General features: G+C 51.7%; 1 protein-coding gene across 1 annotated transcript in view; it reads left to right on the top strand.

Moving 5' to 3' along the window:
* Positions 1-19,769, top strand: part of PLXNA4 (plexin A4) — a 482,931-nt gene that overhangs the window by 407,761 nt on the left and 55,401 nt on the right. The window contains exons 13-20 of the mRNA XM_061414733.1: positions 2,115-2,266; positions 5,017-5,134; positions 10,729-10,865; positions 12,112-12,276; positions 14,526-14,619; positions 15,099-15,338; positions 15,993-16,139; positions 17,157-17,391. Coding sequence (XP_061270717.1) covers positions 2,115-2,266; positions 5,017-5,134; positions 10,729-10,865; positions 12,112-12,276; positions 14,526-14,619; positions 15,099-15,338; positions 15,993-16,139; positions 17,157-17,391 — 1,288 coding nt within the window. The remainder of the gene's footprint in view (positions 1-2,114; positions 2,267-5,016; positions 5,135-10,728; positions 10,866-12,111; positions 12,277-14,525; positions 14,620-15,098; positions 15,339-15,992; positions 16,140-17,156; positions 17,392-19,769) is intronic.

Here is a 19,769-nt window from a genome sequence, read left to right as displayed (position 1 = left end):
CTTTCTTCTTGGCCTGAGACCAAGAAAATCACAGGGAGGAGACAGCAAATGAAACAGATCTCCCTGCGACAAAGGCTATTTACTGGCTGCATACTGGTATCAGCCCTCTGGGGATCCCGGGCACCTGAGGATTGAGCCAGAGATAAAATTCCCTTTTCAGGACCGCAGACCAGAGCTGGAATATCATGCTGCTGCCGCTGCCAGGTGCCAGCGGCGCCTTGCGGACTGGCTGGGCAGGCATCTGGGGAGGACAGGGACTGCCCCAACCCACCCCCCTCTCTCTGGCCACCTTCCTCACACAGAACCAAGCCTGTCTCCAAAGAATCTGTTTTTTTCACTGCAGTGGGAATGTGCATGTGCAAACCCTTGCCCTCATGTATGCTCACTTACAGATTGCACACCTATGCATGTGAGAAGCAGAAATGTTTTGACCTTTGTAGGTGAGCAGCCTAGAAAGCCCAGCAAAGCTGTTATTCCTTCCCCATCTCTCACCCTCCTGCCAGGATGAAATCTCCACTTGTAACCCTGGAAGGATAGAGAGAGTAGGTAATATTAAGAAGTACCCTATCTGGACTCCTCCAATTGTGATCCCGTTGACATTGACAAAGAGCCAGGCGCTGGTGTTCAGTGGCACCAAGAATAAGAAATGGGCCCTTCTCTGGTCTGTCAGATGCCAGGAGAGGCTGGCACGGAGTGTCTTCTGCCATTCAGGTCACTACTGTGTGGGCTCATAATTAAATCACGTGACGTGTATGGAGTCCCCACCACAAAGCAGGCCCTTGGTTGTTGAATTCTAGCATTCCAATCATGGGTTTTTAGCATCAGTGGTGATGTCTTAGGAGGGAAAGCCAGTCATTTTGGCCAAGTTTTTGAGAATAAAGTCTAAATTAAACCCATCTCCTTAGAAACCAAACCAGATAATGACAGAGGAGCTGTGACAAACATTTTTCTAACTCCAGGAAGATCCTTGGATAGTTGGGGTGTTCAATACAATTACAACTCAAGAAATAACTATGGTGCTATCACTAGAAAGTCCATGAGGAGAAGGGAGGCACCACTGTCTGTGCTCTCAGAGACTCAGGATCTGAAGAGGAGGGGGCAGGGGGATGGCAGTGTGAAGAATCAGACACAAACGCTATGATGAAAAGAGCATACAAAGGTGTCCTAAAATTTCAGTGGAGAAAGACAGAGAGAGCATCTAGTGATGGGGAAGTGACTGTTGACAAGGATCTTGAAAGGTGGGTGGATGCCATCGTGTGGGTTGATAGGAGGCTTGTTCATTTTCATTGAGAATGGAACTAACACAAGCAATACTGCAGCTGCTGCTAAGTGGCTTCAGTCGTGTCTGATTCTTTGCGACCCTATAGACCATAGACCCCAGTCTCCTCTGTCCATGGGATTCTCCAGGCAAGAATACTTGAGTGGGTTGCCATGCCCTCCTCCAGGGGATCTTCTCGACCCAGAGATCAAATCTGCATCTCTTATGTCTCCTGCATTGGCAGGCGGGTTCTTTACTACTAGCACCACCAAATAAATGCTGCTGCTGCTGCTGCTCCTGCTGCTGCTAAGTCGCTTCAGTTGTGTCCAGCCCTGTGCAACCCCATAGACGGCAGCCCACCACACTCCCCCATCCCTGGGATCCTCCAGGCAAGAACACTGGAGTGGGTTGCCATTTCCTTCTCCAATGTAGGAAAGTGAAAATTGAAAGTGAAGTCGCTCAGTCGTGTCCGACTCTGTGCGACCCCATGGACTGCAGCCCACCAGGCTCCTCCGTCCATGGGATTTTCCAGGCAAGAGTACTGGAGTGGGGTGCCAGTGCCTTAGGCTTTAATTCCAATTTCCTATGAATTACCCGGTAACATTGCAGATCACATTCTATCTCTTCTTCTGTGAAACAGGAAGAGGAACAAGGGGCTTTGAACCCTGTTCCTAAAACACCCAGACTATTCTTCCAGAAGCTCCTGCCCATCCACAGTCCCAGACCTGGGTGCCCTTGTGGACTTGAATTGGGTGGAGGGAATGGGGTGTAGAAGGGAAAGAGCCTCTTCCTGTGCCATCAGCAGGGGGGGTGATGCTCTGTTTTGGTGTCAGATTATTGTGCTTCCTCCTTCCAGATAATCCCAGTGACAGGACCCCGGGAAGGGGGCACCAAGGTCACCATCCGAGGGGAGAACCTGGGCCTGGAATTCCGGGACATCGCCTCCCACGTCAAGGTGGCGGGCGTGGAGTGTAGCCCTTTGGTGGATGGCTACATCCCTGCCGAACAGTAAGTGGAGGCCTTCAGAGACATGGGGAGGGCAGGGATGAGAAGTTCATATAAATAGATGACTTACGCTGACATCTTCCCGGGTCAACAGTGGAGGCTCTTAGAGCTTGTGGACAAAAGGAGAACGTCCCTCACCTTCTAGGGTGTGTGTGGTGGGAACTCCTACAACTCCCCAGCTCCTGAACTAGCCAGCTGCCACACTGGGGGAAGTCCAGAAAGGGGAAGGGGAGATGGCCAGGAGAGAAGGGAGAAATGATCATTAGCTCTTTGGGGTGTGGAGATGAGTAGGAGCAAGATGGATCAAAACCAAAATCTACAGTAGTGAGAGTTCAGTTCCTCCCCTTGACTCCCTCTGATGTCTCTAACTCCCCAGTCCTGTCCACTCTCTGTGGACTGAAGTCCTGTTATGAAAAAAGCTAGTCCTATGTGACCATCTATGGAGGCTGAGAATGGACCTCCACACCCACTCTCATGCCTGTGGCAACTTGGATTGTTTTCCTCCAGCAAAGTCTGCTGGTCCACAGAGAGGGCCATTAGACGCATGATCTTGACCATGGCCTTGACCTCTAACCTACCTGGCAAGGGAGGTTTATGAATCATGTATTGCCTTGTAAATAAGTAAAGACAATTTTCCAGCCCAGCAAACACAGGCATGAAATAAATGTTCACCAGCACAGTAGAATCTATATTCTACACCCTCTATATTGCCCCTCCCAGAGTGAAACCTTGCCACTTGCCCCTGTGTGCATAAGTTCTTAACTCTTTGCAAGGTCTCACTTAGGCAGGTGAACGTGTTTATGCTGTGTTCTTCTTGCCTGGGAAATCCCATGAACGGAGGAGCCTGGCAGGCTGCAGTCCATGGGGTCACGAAAGAGTCGTACACGACTTAGTGACTAAACAACAGAAACAACAAAGGAAAGCAAAGCTCATTCAATTAGTGGTTCATTTTCAATACCTGGAAAAAGTATATCAGATTTTTATTTCACATTATACACCAAAATAAATTGGTGTATTTATTGGTGTAAAATAGATGGATTGAAGAGTTAAGGGTAAAATATAAAACTGTAAAAGGATTAGAACAAAATGCAGGTGAGAATTTATTTGGTTTCAAGAAAGGGAAGGTGTTCCAGGTGTGACTGCAAAAGAAAAAATATTAAGGAAAATATTAGGAGATTTGAGTACATAATACTTAAAACTTGTGTACCAAAACCACTGTGTGCCAAGTAGAAATATGAACCATGAACCGAGAATATGGTTTTACCCCGTTACAGTATGCTTTTTCTTAACATGTGAAGAGGTGCTATAGATGAAAGGCAATTATCCCAAAATTAGCAAAGAGTGTGCCTGTGAGAGTCACAAGACCAAGAACCAAAGTCATATAAAAAATGTTTAATATCAGTAGTAACCAGTGGAATGCAAATTAAAACAGTGGGGACAATTTTTAAAAGTTAATACCCAGCTCAAGTGAGAGGCATGAGAAATAGCACATTCATACATTCATGTTGGGAGGGTAAATTGGGATGACCTTCCTGGAAGGCAATTTGGAAATGTAGGTCAAATGTCTTTAGCCTGGCCATAATATTTCTAGAACTTTCCCCAAATAAACAGAACGCACAAATGTTTATTTGCAAGAATGTGTATTTTGGCCTAATTTGTAACAGTGAAATTGTAGAAGCAATTTGTATGTCTAAAAATAGGGAATTAATTTAATAAATTATTGTATATACCTAGGACAGTAACCTACACAGCCATTAAATTTGATGCTGTAGGAGAATCATGACCAGGCATATACACAAGTTTTATGAAGTGAGAACACAGGTTACCAAGCAGAAAACAGAGTTTATAATTAATTTTGTAAGAGAAAAGCAAGACTGGAAACATAAACACCAAGACGTTGACAGCGGATATTTCAGGGGATGCAATGGGGGTGCGGGGATATACATATGGCAGGTGATTTTTTTCCCTTTTTTTTTAACCTACCATGTATTAATTGTGTTATTGGGACAGAAAAGCATACATTTTTCTATGCCTCAATTCTTCATTTATAAAATGGAGATTATTTGTATTATATATTTGCATAGTTCTAGAGAAAGGTCTGCACAGATTTATACACCAAGATTTTGAGATAGATTAGTGAAGAAAGGCACGCTTGCTTTTTACTTTTGTACTGTTTTCAAGGGTATGAACCATTCTGTAAGTGAAACAGTAACACTTTTTTAAAAGGGGAGACGTTCAGATTCTCGCTTACCCCTTCCCCTGCCAGATGGACTAGGAGCAGAAACCACTGCCTGGGGCCGTCCATGCTTTGGGAGCAAAGAGCTCCAAGGCGAGGACTTGAGAACCTTAGGTCTGCTCTGAGGTCCCTATCTGCTGGCTGTGTGCCCTTGGGTAAGTCACTTTACCTCTCTAGGCTCTGCCATCTGTATTGCCTAAGCTGTTTGGCTGAAACGTTCCCTGCACTCTAATTTAGAACTGAGTGGACAATTCATGAATTGAGGACTGAGTGTCTGGGGTCCTCTCCGAGGCACCCCGTTTTTCCCCAAGGAGACCCCTGTAGATCACACTTCATTTCCTGAGAACCAGGGAGGAGCCCTTGCCGCAGGAATCAGTGTCTTTCACCTCCTTCTCCCCTGCCCATCCTTGAGACGGTACTGCAGAGAAGGAGACCCAGGTAGGTGTGGGGCCCACGGATCATGGCAAGGAGGCCTGTGACCTCCTTGTGATCCAGGGGCCGTCTTCTCCTCCTGCAGGATTGTGTGTGAGATGGGGGAGGCCAAGCCCAGCCAGCACGCCGGCTTCGTGGAGATCTGTGTGGCCGTGTGTTGGCCTGAGTTCATGGCCAGGTCCTCGCAGCTCTATTACTTCATGGTGAGTCCTGACCACCAGCGGCCTGGCTGGGCGAGCGCTGGCCACCGGCCTCTTTACCATGATTGCCGGGCCCTTCTGGACCTCTGTGGGCAAACCCAGGCCAAGTTCTTGGGAGTCCCGTCCTGTAGCGCCTGAGAGTCGGGGAGCCCTGGGTTCACATCCTGACCCTGAGGGGCTGGGCTGGGCTCCAGGGAAGTGGCTTTGACTCTTGGGCCCCAGTGTCCCCTTCTGGCTGAGTGTCAGCCTGACCTGGTGGGTGAGGGTGTGGGCTGTGCATGGGAACTCTTGGGATTTGAACCCTGGCTCTGCCACTTAATAACTGGGTGAACTTGGGCAAGTGGTTTACCTTTCTGTGCCTCAGTGTCTCCATTTGTAAAATGAGGATGACGATAATAGCAACTACGCCACAGTATTGTTGCGAAGATTGGATAGAATAGATCGATCACTTCTGGTATCACTACTGTGATGATTTCTAGTCCTGCCACCTTGCCTACTGTGCCCCGCCCTTTCCCTGTGTGCTGGCAGCCCGCCCCTTCCATCCATCATCCCCACTCACCAGCATCCCAGTCCTCGACCTCCTTCACCCCAGCTCCTCACCCACATCTCGTCCACACTCCACCTGCCTCCTCCCACATTCTTATCCCCGCCTGCCCCAACACCTTTCCCCACATCTCCCTCCCCATCCCATAGCTTCCACAGATCCCACCATTGCCCTCACATTCCCTCTAGACCAGACCCTCCTCAGACCCTGAAAAGGCTGCTGAACAGCCCTGGCCAGGGATTCTGCAGGCAGGGGACCATCCCCTGCCACACATGTGGTGTCATTTACAAAACTTACCATCCAGTTAACTTCTTGGGTTAATGACAGATGTGATGAGATCATTTCCTCGTGATTCTCAGCTACTTTTGGAAGTGGAAGCCTGAAATGATGGATTTTAGGTCTGGGCATCAAATGCCCTGAAATATGTCATAGGGGCCCGTTTTTCTCCTTTTTTCCTTCCTTCTTCCCTCTTCTTTCAACTGCCTGCCTCCTCTTCCTTCTTCTTCCCTTCAGCTGACAACCACTTATCTTGCACAGTACCTCTCCCTGGGTTGTTTGATAAATACTTGCTTAATTGGTTGAATGCTTTGATGGCCTGACTTGCAGGTGATACAGTGATGAATCAGACCCCATGCAACCCCTCCCTCACACAGCCCACAGTCCAGAAGAGGAGAGGAGATGAAGGACTCCCCAGGAGGGATGTACATCAGGTGCCCCTCCCTGCCTGCATCTTGATCTCTCCATTTCTCCACTCTACTCTTTGAAAACCAGCCAACCTTATGAACACGGCTGACACTGAACCTACACATAAGAACTCCTGGAGAAGAACACACACGTCATGGACTTAGTGGATATATAGTTTTACCTATTTGTTTTAGCATTTGTACCCACACCTCGTTCTGAAAGGGTTTGAGGGAATTTTCAAGTTAAACCCAATACACTTTAAGACAACTAGTGATATATGTATATATATTTATATAAATGTATATAATATACATGGGCTTCCCAGGTGGTGCCAGTGGTAAAGAACCCTCCTGCCAAAGCACGAGATGTTAAGATATTCAGATTCGATCCCTGTGTGGGGAATATCCCCTGGAGGAGGGCATGGCAACCCACTCCAGTATTCTTGCCTGGAGAATCCCATGGACAGAGGAGCCTGGCAGGCTACAGTCCATGGGGGTCTCAACGAGTTGGACATGACTGAAGTGACTTAGCACTCATGCATGCATATAATATATATATATACATTTATATACCCAGATACTGTTATTCCGGCAGAGCTGAGATAAGAAGCAGAGAGAGGCCAAACCAGGGAGAGTCAGTGACAATGCTCCCCACATGTCTGAGAGGTGTGGCATGGGCATCGATACTTGGGCATGAAACCTGGCTCTGAATTACCTGGCAGCTGTGGTAAAGGGAGGACACCGTTGCATGGCCAAAGCAAGCGCTGGACTTCCTTGGCCAGTCAGAGACCTGGAACGGTGTTCATCCCGTGGTCTCTTGGCAGAGACCAAGTGAACGGTACCAGGAACAGCGCCACTTCATGAGGCTGATTTGTGCCTCAGCTGTCTCTGGTGTGTTTCCAGCCAGGCTTCTCACCCTTGTGACTAACTCAAAGGCTACTGTCCCTGCATGTCCTGCCATCAACTCCCATACCCATGGGAGGGTAGACCCGCTGTCAGCTCCTGTAAACAGCATGTCCCCCTCACTTGCCCATTTCCTGTCCCCCGGGCCCACCACATCGGTGGCCTTGTGATTGAGGATCCCCTGACATCTGATGTCAGTCCCTCCATCACCATGTCCTGGAGTCTGACTCTCCCCATTCCCTGTGCCATTACACTGGCCCCCTTAAATCCCCGCCATTGGCCTGAGCCCATTCTAATCCAGCCACATGGGGGGGATACCATTTTCATCATGTCAGCCCCCAGCTCCAGGAGAGCCCAAGGTGCCCACTGCCTCTAGACTTTGTCCAAGTTCCTCGGTCCGCTCTGCCCACCTATCCAATCCTTCCTCAAGCCTTTGAGTGGCCTGACTTCCTTCCCTTCTCTGTCTCCTTCTTCTGCTGCTCCTTCTGTGCTGTCTGCTCTTGGGCTTAACTCTTAGAACCTGTCCAGGCAGGAGACATTCAAAAGCCTCTTCCTTCTGCTCTCAGGGAAGGTCAGTCTTGCCAGCATGATCATTTCTACCCCGGAGCAGGATATGGTTGGATGTAGGGTATTGAGGAAAGCCTTCATGGAAGGAGCCAGAAGGAAAGGCAGGATCTGTCTAAGACAGAATACAGCTTTCCATATGGATCTCGTGTAGTGGGAGGCTGTTCCTGGCATAAGGTGTGACATGGAAGGGCACCAAAAGATGGGAGCAGAAGGGAGCTGGGAGGCAGGGGTCGATGGGCTAGATGAGAGATTGGAGCAGAAGGGCAAGGAAGATGCGAGGTGTGGCCATAAGGCAAAAATGCACTGGTCCAAGGGGTCCCGGGGACCCAGACGTGGGTCACTTTTCTATTTGATGAACTATCCTGGGGATACACACCCTCTTGGGAAGAGCTTCAGGGAGGGGGAATAGTGCTAGGGACCCCAGCATCCACCTACAGCCCAGGTTGCATTTAAAGATCTGGTCGTTGAGGGCCTCCATACAACTACCAGCAACAGAGCTTCTAGGAGTTCATGGTGGGAATGAGGAGCAGAAGTCCCCCGGCTGTGAGTCACACCAAGGAGGCAGGAAGGACAGAATGCTCCTCCATCACGTCCCCCTCCTCCCAGCACGTCAGAGCCTTCATTTCCTTCCCACCCTGCTGGGCAGCTTACAGGGGGCACTCTTGGGACCTCCCACGGAAGCCCTCTTGATTCAGTTGGGGAGCCCCTTTTCGGCTCCTCTGGGGAATAGGGGTACTTCTCAGGGCCTGGTGATGCTGGGGAGTGCACCCCCCAGCCCTGCGCCAGTTCAGTTCAGTTGCTCAGTCGTATCCAACTCTTTGCAACCCCATGGACTGCAGCATGCCAGGCTTCCCTGTCCATCACCATCTCCTGGAGCTGGCTTAAACTCATGTCCAACGAGTCGGTGATACCATCCAACCATCTCATCCTCTGTTGTCCCCTTCTCCTCCTGCCTTCAGTCTTTCCCAGCATCAGGGTCTTCTTCCAATGAGTCGGTTCTTCGCATCAGGTGGCCAAAGTATCGGAGTTTCAGCTTTAGCATCAGTCCTTCCAATGAATATTCAGGACTGATTTCCTTTAGGATGGGCTGGTTGGATCTCCTTGCAATCCAAGGGACTCTCAAGAGTCTTCTCCAACACCACAGTCAAAAGCATCAATTCTTCAGCGCCCAGCTTTCTTTATAGTCCAACTCTCACATCCATACATGACTACTAGAAAAACCATAGCTTTGACTAGACGGACCTTTGTTGGCAAAGTAATGCAAGTTCGGGGTAAAGTTTGGGTCTGCCTCAGTTTCCCCACACAAATTAAGCCAGGCTCTGATGTGTGGGTTTATTCGCCCCAAACCATGATGCCAAGGCCAACAGACCCCAAGTCAGCACTCTCGGGCTTGTCACCAGTTCCATTCCTAGAGATCTCTGTGAAGGGAGGGAGCCAGGGGAGGAGGTGGCAAAAAATGCCAACTTTGATTTCCGATGCAGACCCACTGAGAAATATTTGTGAAGCAAGCCTTGCATAATGAATAATTTCTCACCATTTTTAAACACCTGCCCCTGTCGCCCTCTCCCGGGCCCCTGGAATAACTCCGGGCCCAGTTAACCCCACACAGAAATGCCACTGCAAAGCCAGGATTATTCACCTCTACCCCTTCTACCATCAAGCTGTCAGAAAACCTGTTTTCTGTTTCCCTTTGCCCCCTTCTCCTAAGTAACTCACTCACATGCCCTTTCCTCTCTGGGGAGGTCAGCAGGAGCCACCTTTGAAAGCTCTCCCTTTACAGACTGCCGGACAAAGGCACCATCAGTGGGAGATTAGAACCAGAAAATTGTCAGGCGCTTCAAAGAAAACCATTTTTTTTTTTCATTCTCTGTGATCAGAGAGGTTAAGTGATTTGCGCCAGGTCACACAGCGCGATCTAGGCAAAGCTGAGAAAGGAAGGCTCTTTCCGAAGCTTCTTCCCATCTTTGCGCGGATCTCAGGGTGAGCCAGCATCAGAGCCAGGATAAGCCTTTCCTGGGCTCGGTGGGTGCCACGGGGCTGCCAGGTTCGGGATCAGCAGGGACAGGGTGGGCGGGCTCGCGAACGCGCCCGCGCAATGGTACTCGTATGTCCCGGTGCGTCCCCCACCCAATGAGGCAACCGAGGCGCGCCCCTGTCAGGCCGCTGGGCTGCAGGCTTCGCTTGACACGTCTCCTCCCCTTGTGTTATCGATCGAGGCCTCGCCGAGCGGAGGTGGCCTGCCCGCTTCGAGGAGCTGAGTGGGTTCAACTTTTGGTGCTGAATTCTTTAAGGGAGTAGAGAAGAGAGAAATCTTCATTTAAATGCAGATACAGGCTTTTCACCTGGGACTAAGGAAAGTTTTTTCCATTAAAATGCTAATGAAGGAACAAACTGCAACTCCAAATCCTCAGCTCGCAGAGCGGTCCCCCCCCCCCCCCCACCCCGCCCCCAGTCCGACTCTTCACTCCATCCCCTGACCTTTCCTTGCTGCTTCTCCTGGGTTTCCGTGGAACTCACACATCCTGTGGCCCTGGCCGCTGGGAGCTTTGGGCAGCTCTCTGTGAGAGGCCTGTGGACGGGGCGACTCACCTTCTTGAAAGCAACCCACGCTGTAGACTGGAGAAGGGGTGAACTCCAGCCCTGGAGTCATGTCTCAGGCCACTGCTTCACTTTATGACCTTGGAAACTTAACATCTCTGACTCTTGTCTTTAAGATGGGCAATAATGCCTACCTTGTAGAATTGATGGAGCGATTAAGTATATGTATATATATGAAGGGCATGTGAACCTGCTCGCTGGGAGGCTGCCATGACTAAGGATTCCGGAAGGCGGCTCCAGGAGTGGGGCGTTGCCCCAGGCCTGCCCAGAAGCGTCCTCAGGCCAGATCCTTTCCTGCACAGACGCTGACTCTCTCAGACCTGAAGCCTAGCCGGGGGCCCAGGTCCGGAGGCACACAGGTGACCATCACAGGCACCAACCTGAACGCAGGCAGCAACGTGGTAGTGATGTTCGGCAAGCAGCCCTGCCTCTTCCACAGGTAACTCACCTCAGGGCCAGCTCCAGGGATCCCGGCGCAGAGGGTGGGCAGGGCTGACTCCAGCTGACCTTTGGGAGGTGCTTCTTCCTTCCTGAGAAAGTGACCATTCTCTCTGAGAGGAGACTTTATGGGCATGCTTGGCTGTGGCTCAGTCCGGGGACCTGCCAGGGATCCCTACCCTGGATGGACCTGTCATGCTGTCTCCTACCATTTAGCCTGAGTGCCCCCATACCACCCACTGTGCAGGACCCTAGGGTTCCATAGGACAGGGTTTGGAATCTAGGGTACCTGCCCCCTGGGTTAGCTCCTGGGCAGCTACTGCAGAGCCAGCCAGGACTGCTAAAACCTGGCCAAGGGTCACAGAACCTCCAAAGGCAACTGACTTTCCTTTCCTTCCTCTGGTTCCAGTGTCCAGTCCCAAGAGGACACACCTTCCAGGAACTGGGAGCCAGGAACCTGGGTTGGGGGTGAGGGTTGGGAAGGAGGCGGGAGGCGAGAGGTACATCTAATGCACATCTAGAAGAGGTGTGGTTGGCAGGAAGCTCTGCAGAGAGAGATTGTCCTGGGAGAGCGCTATACTGAGGGCCTGATCTGAATCAGGCCAGGCCAGACCTTGCCTGAGTGTTCCAGAAAACATGGCTCTGACACTTGTTAAAATGGTAAGAAAGAGCTTGTTCAGAACTACTGCAATAGGTGTCAGGACTATTGCAACGGGGATAGAGATCAGACTTCAAATACAGCAGACAGCTGGGGAATTATAGCCAAGGAGCACAGTGAGGGAAGCTGAGGATGGAAAATTACTAAGAGGAAACAAGGTTAAGAGGATTCTTGCTAAACCGACTTAACAAGACTCTTGCTGAAGGCAGTCAAGGTGATCAGGTATCAAGAGTGAGGGAGGCAGAAGCTGCCCAGATATCAAGGGTATTCAGATATCAGGGTGGGGTGGGGGATTCTTACTAAATTGAGTTAGCAGGATTCTTGCTAAAAATGGGAGTAGGCGAGTGAAAGGCAGGGCCCCAGAAAGAAGTCTAGTCAAAAAAGCGGGCTCTGAGGAACCTGTCTACAGTTGGGTCAAGGACAGAGTCTTGATCAGTAGATCTCAGATCAGTAGTGTCCAGGGCAGCACTCACCCACTGCCCCCAAGGAGTCTGATGAACAGGGAGGGGGGCAGGAGGGCCCTGACCCCAGACCACAGTCCTGATCGACACCCAGGAGCCCAGCTCCCTGTCTCCCCTCCTCCCTCCAGGCGCTCTCCATCCTACATCGTCTGCAACACAACGTCCTCAGACGAGGTGCTGGAAATGAAGGTGACGGTGCAGGTGGACAGGGCCAAGATCCACCAGGACCTGTTCTTCCAGTATGTGGAGGATCCCACCATCGTGCGGATCGAGCCCGAGTGGAGCATCGTCAGGTAGGGGCTGCCCCGACCTCGGGTTTCCCTCCTTAAGTCTCAGAAACCCAGGAGATGAACTGGGAGTGGTGTGGGTCAGACCTTCCTGCCGGGGCTCCCTCTTTCTAATGAGAACGCCTCTGAGCAGGACCCGGCCCTGGAGGCCAAACTCTGGCCAGCAGGAGTTTACAGTCCCTGATTTGAGGATTGGTGGGCAACTAGGAAAATGGTGAGTGCCCTGGACTCTGAACCCAGCGATCCGAGTTCAAATCTTGATGGGAACTTTGGGCTTCCCAAGTGGTGCTAGTGGTAAGGAACCTGCTTGCTGATGCAGAAAACGTAAGGGATGCGAGTTCGATCCCTGGGTAGGGAAGATCCCCTGGAGAAGGGAATAGCAACCCACTCCAGTATTCTTGCCTGGAGAATCCCATGGACAGAGAAGCCTGGCAGGCTACAGTCCATAAGGTCGCACAGAATCAGACATGACTGAAGCGACCTAGCACACACGCATGCATGGGCAACTAGGAGGCTGGACGGGGCTGCTGAGGGCATCCTGATGGCATGGATGCTCCCTGGTGATCATTGGGAAACCTTTGTATCAATGCTTGGGTAGGGAGCAGGGTGGGAAGTAGACTTAGGGTTAGAAGGACTGAGTGCAACTCAGCTCCATTCCACAAGCAGCCAAGGGACCTTAAAGATTAGCTGGCTTCCCTGGATCCATGGTTTCTCATAGGACCCCGAGAGGATTATGTGAGCTACAAACACCCAGTGCGGTGCCTGGCTCCCCTCCCCTCCTCTCCTCCCCACACTCCATCCTCAGCCCACCCAACTGGCCGCTTCAGCTCTGGAAGCCATCTGGGGTCAGGAGACCAGGGAAAGCATGAAGATGTGGTCTCCACAAGCAGAGAGGGGTCAATGATGACTCCAGTCCAGAAAACAGTCTTTTAAACAGGGTCAGTAGACTCCAGCCCAGGGGCCAAATCTGGCTGTCTGCCTGATTTCATAAATAAAGTTTTATTGGAACATGGCCATACTCATCCGTATATGTTTTGTCTCTAGCTGCCTGCTCACCACAGCAGTGGAGCTGAGTAATTACGACAGATCATATGGCCCCGAGGAACCTGAAAGATTTATGCTCTGGCCCTTTACAGGAAGTTTGTCACCTGGCCTTACACACCCACATGAAGGGCAGCCTTTGGGAGCCTTTGTTGTCCTCAACAGTTACTCTCTCTAAGGCCCAGGCTTTACAAGCTTTAACTGTAACCTGAAAGCAAATAAATGTAAGACACAGAGAGGACCAAAGAGCCTGTAAAAGCTATTCCAGGATTTGCCCCCAGGGCCTGGTGAGTCCAGGAATTTGGCACAGCCCCCTATTCTTAGACAAACTCTATGGTTCCCCAAGGCGTTCACAGCCTGGTTTAATTCAGCTCTTCCTCATGTCGCTGTCACAGAAATAGAGATGTTGGCCTTCCTGGCACTTGGCAGTCACCCCCAGTCACCCTCACATCGAGTGGAAGGCTGGACGTGCGTTCTGAGTGGTTGGGGCTCCCCATCCCATGCCAGCATCTCAGTGGCACTGAGGGTGGGACAGTGGCATCCAGGTTTCCAATGCAAAGCTACCAAAGACAAATCCTATGATCTCTCCTATCAGCAATCTTCCAGCCAACCCCCGCCCAGGGTGCGAGAGCCCTGAAATGTTTCATATTTACATTCTTACAGAAGGTTCCTGAGTGTCTGAGCCTCAGCCTTTCCCAGGTCCCAGCCAGCTGAAGCCTCTAAGGTGGAAATTTGTAGTGTGATTGTCCTGTGCTTAGACTTTGGAGGGTCTGGTAGAAGACGGTCTGGAGCAAGGCCAGTGTGAAGAAAGTTCCCTGAGACTGGGAAGGGCAGGGGAAGAGCCCCCGGGGGGCTACAGAGAAGCAGCTGGCTCAGGTCAGGAGGCTGGGGCAGGGAGCAGCAGCGGGGAAGGGGCAAGAGGGCCGTGCTGCAGGTTCAGCCTCCGTGGGGTGTCCACACTCTGAATGAGCTCGGCACAGGAAGGCTGTGGACATCTGGTCATCACTGTCTTCCCCTTGGCTGCTGAGAGCTCATCCTTATTATTATACAGTCACTTGTCATCTTGTCCCCATGAACGTCATCATGCCCCCTGGTAATCATTATCTTCAGTGCCAGAGCTCAGCCTGATTGACCGTCATCATCATCTTTGTGCTCGAGAGTCATTACTATTCCCGTCCCTGTCTTTACACGCTGCCTTCTTTCTCCCCGGTCAGTGGGAACACACCCATCGCCGTGTGGGGTACTCACCTGGACCTCATACAGAACCCCCAGATCCGGGCCAAGCATGGAGGGAAGGAGCACATCAATGTGAGTCCCAGGCTAGTGGGCTCGGAGAGGGCTGCCCTAGAGGGTGTGGGGCTCTCTGGGGGCTCAGGCAGGCTCATCTCATACACTGATGACTCATCGCGTGCAACGCCCCCAGACACTGGGATAGTGGGATGCGGGAGCAGGCATGAGGCCCCTTCCACACTCTGGCTAAAGGCATGGAGGAGCCATTGCTCCTGGGTTTCTGAGGTTTCAGATCCTTCTTCCTTCCTCCTCTGATCTCCTGTGGCACTCCTTAGCTTAGAGATAGCCTAGTGCCTGCCACAGCTGCCATGCAGAGCAGAGGTAAGGACCAGCTTCTGAGCTTGTCCTTGAATTTCCAGGTCAGGCTGTTGGGACCTGTCTATAACATCCCGTGTCAACACCATGCTGTACAACACCATGGAGGGAGGTCTGGTGGGTGGCTGGGGCTGTAGGTGTGTGGAGACCCGAGACATAAACCTTCTCTGACTCCTCCCCAGCTCTGCGAGGTTCTGAACGCCACTGAGATGACCTGCCAGGCTCCAGCCCTCGCTCTGGGACCTGACCACCAGTCCGACCTGACAGAGAGGCCCGAGGAGTTTGGCTTCATCCTAGACAATGTCCAGTCCCTGCTAATCCTCAACATGACCAACTTCACCTACTACCCCAACCCTGTGTTTGAGGCCTTCAGCCCCTCGGGAATCCTGGAGCTCAAGCCTGGCACACCCATCATCCTGAAGGTAGATTGATGAGGGAGGTAGGAGGTGTGCAAGGGGAGGCTTTCCATGTCCCAGGAAGAGGCCAGGAGTCATGGCCTTTTGCCAGATCTCATGGTGGTGTCACTAACTAGCAGAGGCTGAGTTACAGCCCAGACTACGGTAAACGCTCCCTACGAGTCTGTACTAAGATGTGCACTCTCTTTGTGGGTCACCAAAGCCTAGTCAGGGCAGCCGGATCCACGCTGGCCATCTGACTCCCAGCTTTGGCTCGAGTCCAGGACTTGGGAGGTCAAAGACTCATACTGCTTCCTCTTGCAAAGCTCTTTGCAAACCACCTTCTAGGACTTCTTTGCAGCATGGATAATAAATTAATTTTAACTCATATGACAATTTGAATCGACTGGTAGTGACTGACTACAGCTCTGTGTTGAGAAGGATTCTGAGGCTGCCTTTGGGAGAAGCTGAAAAGAGTACCTTGATTATTGATTCCCACTGAGGAAACGGGAATAGTAGTATGGTAGTATAGGTGTTATGAATTTTTTGGACTTAACTAGGGAAAGTGGCCTCTCCACCAGCTCCCCAGATGGATGGGGCCTCAGGGTGGGAGGACATGGTGGCCAGCCAATATCTGTGCTCCTGACTGGAGTGAGAACTCAGGCGCTCCTGTCCATGCAGGGCAAGAATCTGATCCCACCTGTTGCTGGGGGCAATGTGAAGCTGAACTACACCGTGCTGGTTGGGGAGAAGCCCTGCACCGTCACGGTGTCGGATGTGCAGCTGCTCTGCGAGTCCCCCAACCTCATCGGCAGGCACAAAGTGATGGTGAGGCTGGCGGGACCCACACCAGATGGGCGGGCACCAGGGATGCTGTGGGAGGAGTGGTCCTGCTCCATCCTGAGCCATCGGGGCTTTCTGATAGGGGATTCTGGCTTTCTTGAACTTTCCTCCTGGCTCACCCACACACCTGTTTCTTCTCCTCATTTCACTTCAAATTTCTTTCTTCTGTGTTGTCATTCTTTCCACACTGGCTGGTGCTGTAGTAAGGGCAATGCCAAACAGCATCCAGTGATGTGCTCAGTCACCTGTTGGGCTTCCCAGGTGACTCAGTGGTAAGGAACCCACCTGCCAATGCAGGAGACATAAAAAGCATGAGTTCGATCCCTGGGGTCAGGAAGATCCCCTGGAGAAGGGAATGGCAACCCACTCCAGTAGTCTTGCCTAGAGAATCCCACGGACAGAGGAGCCTGGTGGGCTACAGTCCATGGGGTCGAAAAGAGTCGGACACAACTGAGCAGACATGCACACCAAGTCACCTGTTAGAAGCAAGAGGTGCTTCCCGGGGAGGAGTGTTGTTGACCCAGGCTGGACATAATGTCACGTACTGTGCCTGAGTCATCAGTCCTCAGGATGGGATGAGTCTTCGGGGAGCCAGTCTTTGAGGTCATGTAGTATTCTTGCCTGGAGAATCCCAGGATCGGTAGAGCCAGGTGGGCTGCCATCCATGGGGTCACACAGAGTCGGACACGACTGAAGCGACTTAGCAGCAGTAGCAGGATTTTTTTAGATTCCAGTTGAATGCCATTTCCTCATGAAGATGGCCATGTTTGTTCCCGAATAAAATAACGTGTGGTTTTTCCAGTTCTGGGGGAAAGCTGAGCTATCCATCCTCCCTCTGCCCCGATGGCCGCTCATCTGCTTTCACAGCCAGTGATAATCCTCCTCCCTGGAGCCATTTCCCTCATCCGGCCCTGGTGCCCAGCTCACTGGTGGCTTGGATCTGTTCCCTGGGATGCTCTGTCCCCACACCCAGCTCCCTCTTCCCTGGTGTGTCCCCCCCAGGCCCGAGTCGGTGGCATGGAGTACTCCCCAGGGATGGTGTACATAGCCCCAGACAGCCCGCTCAGCCTGCCTGCCATCGTCAGCATTGCCGTGGCCGGCGGCCTCCTTATCATCTTCATTGTGGCTGTGCTCATCGCCTATAAGCGCAAGTCCCGAGAGAGTGACCTGACTCTAAAGCGGCTGCAAATGCAGATGGACAACCTGGAGTCCCGCGTGGCCCTGGAGTGCAAGGAAGGTACAGAGGGAGTGGTGGGGAGTCGGGCGTGAGTGTGCACGTGTGTGTGTGTGTGTGCATTTCACACACCAGCAGCAGTGGGCAGTGCTAGGCCTGGGTTTCCTGCCTCCAGAACCTCTACCTCAAGCCATTTTAAACCCCACTAGAGCCATTTCTAGGCTTCCCTGGTGGCTCAGACAATAAAGAATCTGCCTGTAATGCAGGAAACCCAGGTTCGATTCCGTGGAGAAGGGAATGGCTACCCACTCCAGTGTTCCTGCTTGAAGAATTTCACGGACAGAGGAGCCTGGCGGGTTACAGTCCATGGGATCACAAAGAGTCAGACTCGACTGAGCGACTAACGCTAGCACCAGAGCCGTCTCCAGCCCAGGATCCTGGCCAGGGTGGCTTTGGCACTCTCTTCTCAGGGAGACGCGGAGGTGTCTTGCCATGACACACTCAAGTAATCTTCAGCTCTCTTCCTTTAGAAGGAACATAAGGCTGGAGGGCCGATCTGAGATTTAGAGGAAAGAGTATTTCACAGCTTATATTTTTTAAAAAAAATTACCAACAACACCATGAAGTGCAATCAGCCACACTAAATCCAAGAAGGAAATTTAGGAGTCAGACTCTTGTCACCCCCAGGATATCATTCGTGAGTCACCCTGCAAGGGTCTGGGCTGGTTCTTTGTGGAGCTTTATACATGGAGTGATCAGCCTGTACCTGGGGCTCCGGCATTCCCACCAGGGAGGCCATGGTGCTCGGATGGGGAAGCAGACCTCTTCCACCCTCTCTCCACATCCTCAGCTGTCAACACAGCATCCGCCTTGTGGGACTGTTAATTACCGCCTTTTATTATATTTATGCTGCTTAATTTTTTTCTCCGCAATGTACTCTTCCCTCTAATTAGGTGTAGTGATTAGAATCTCTTTTATGTGTGCCAGGCGTGAGGCTTTGAATGTTGGAGGCACTCAGTGACTTGAAGGAAAGCTGCAGACCTATAAAAAGCCAACCGCCTCCTTCTCCTCCTGCCAGCTGAGCCCCCCAGCTGGGAGGGGGGCACGAGGAGAGTGTGAAGCCGGGTTCCTCTCGGAGAACATTCGGAAGAAGGAGGAATTAGCGGTCACACAGTGGCTTCCGGCTCAGGAGAGGGCCGTCTCTCGTTGGTAGGAGGAGGAGATAGAGCAAAGACGCGTAGGATTGGCCCTGAAGGTATTTTCAGGCATGCCCAGGGCCGGCTCTTAAACATTGAAAGGGCAAACTGGGTCCAGGGAAGGCAACCTCCCGAAGACCTGACAATGAGCCAGGCCATACCCAGTCACAGACTCAGAAGAGGCCCTGCCTGGGCCCTCGCTGGCCTGACCTTTGGTGGTATAAACACACATATGCATGCACACACACATACAGACACTCGGTACTCAGGTGGTCACTCATGCCCTCACACACCTTTACACTCACACCCATGCACACACACATTTCCAGAGATAGACACACACGTGTGTGTTCCTCACTCGGCACACACATGAGTGCTCATCAGGGCTTTTGGTGACAGTATTTCCCAGAAAAGCTTACTGACTCCCCTTTCACACACATTGGTGTAAGCTCACACATATTGGTGCAGGTTCCATTCAGTTGTGTTAGGGTTGCTCTGCCTTCTGAATCACTTTTCTTGGCAAGGGTCCCCCTGCTCCCCGTGTCAGTGTGACCAGGGGTGCAGAGAGAGAGCAACATCGAAGGGGTCTACAGTAGCTTCTGAGGGGTCCTGGGGCCTCCCCGTTGTTCTGTCAAGCAAGAAGCATTGGTATCCTCAAGGCTCTGAGCTCCAGGGTCACAGGCAGGAAGTCAGCACTTCTGGGGGGCAGTGGGGCCCACTGACAGTGCCTGGGCAGCTGTGTTATGATCATGTCATCTGCAGAGCCCACTGGGCACAGGACTGGCATTTCAAGGGCCCTGGACCTACACTGGGCTTGTGAATTCCTTCTGAGCTCACAAAGCATTTTTTTCATACTTTTGTCTGTATAAATAGAAAGAAGCATTGCCTAATCAACGTCCACTGCCTGTTCTTTGCACGTGTATTTTAATCCATCTTGGTTTGGTGTGTGTGTGCATGTGCACACACGTTTGCATGCATGTGTGTACGAGTGCATTTGCACGTGCTGAGGGAGAAGATGGAGGCAGGAAGGACCAAGCACATTGCCGCTGACAGCCTCCTGGGGAGGAGGGCTGTACCCAGGACAGAGTGTGATCACACGGCTGTGTGATAATGGGTCCATGTATGGAACTTTCTCAGGGGACCATGGGGGTTGGTCTTGCAACTTCAGGACCGTCTGGAGGTCTGGGCTGTCCCCACAGGCAGTGGTACCCATCTGAAGATCACGATTCACCACCAGATAACATC

Source organism: Bos javanicus, chromosome 4 (assembly GCF_032452875.1).
Source record: "Bos javanicus breed banteng chromosome 4, ARS-OSU_banteng_1.0, whole genome shotgun sequence".
In the NCBI taxonomy this organism is placed as follows: Eukaryota; Metazoa; Chordata; class Mammalia; order Artiodactyla; family Bovidae; genus Bos; species Bos javanicus.
This window is presented reverse-complemented; position numbering and strand designations above follow the sequence as displayed.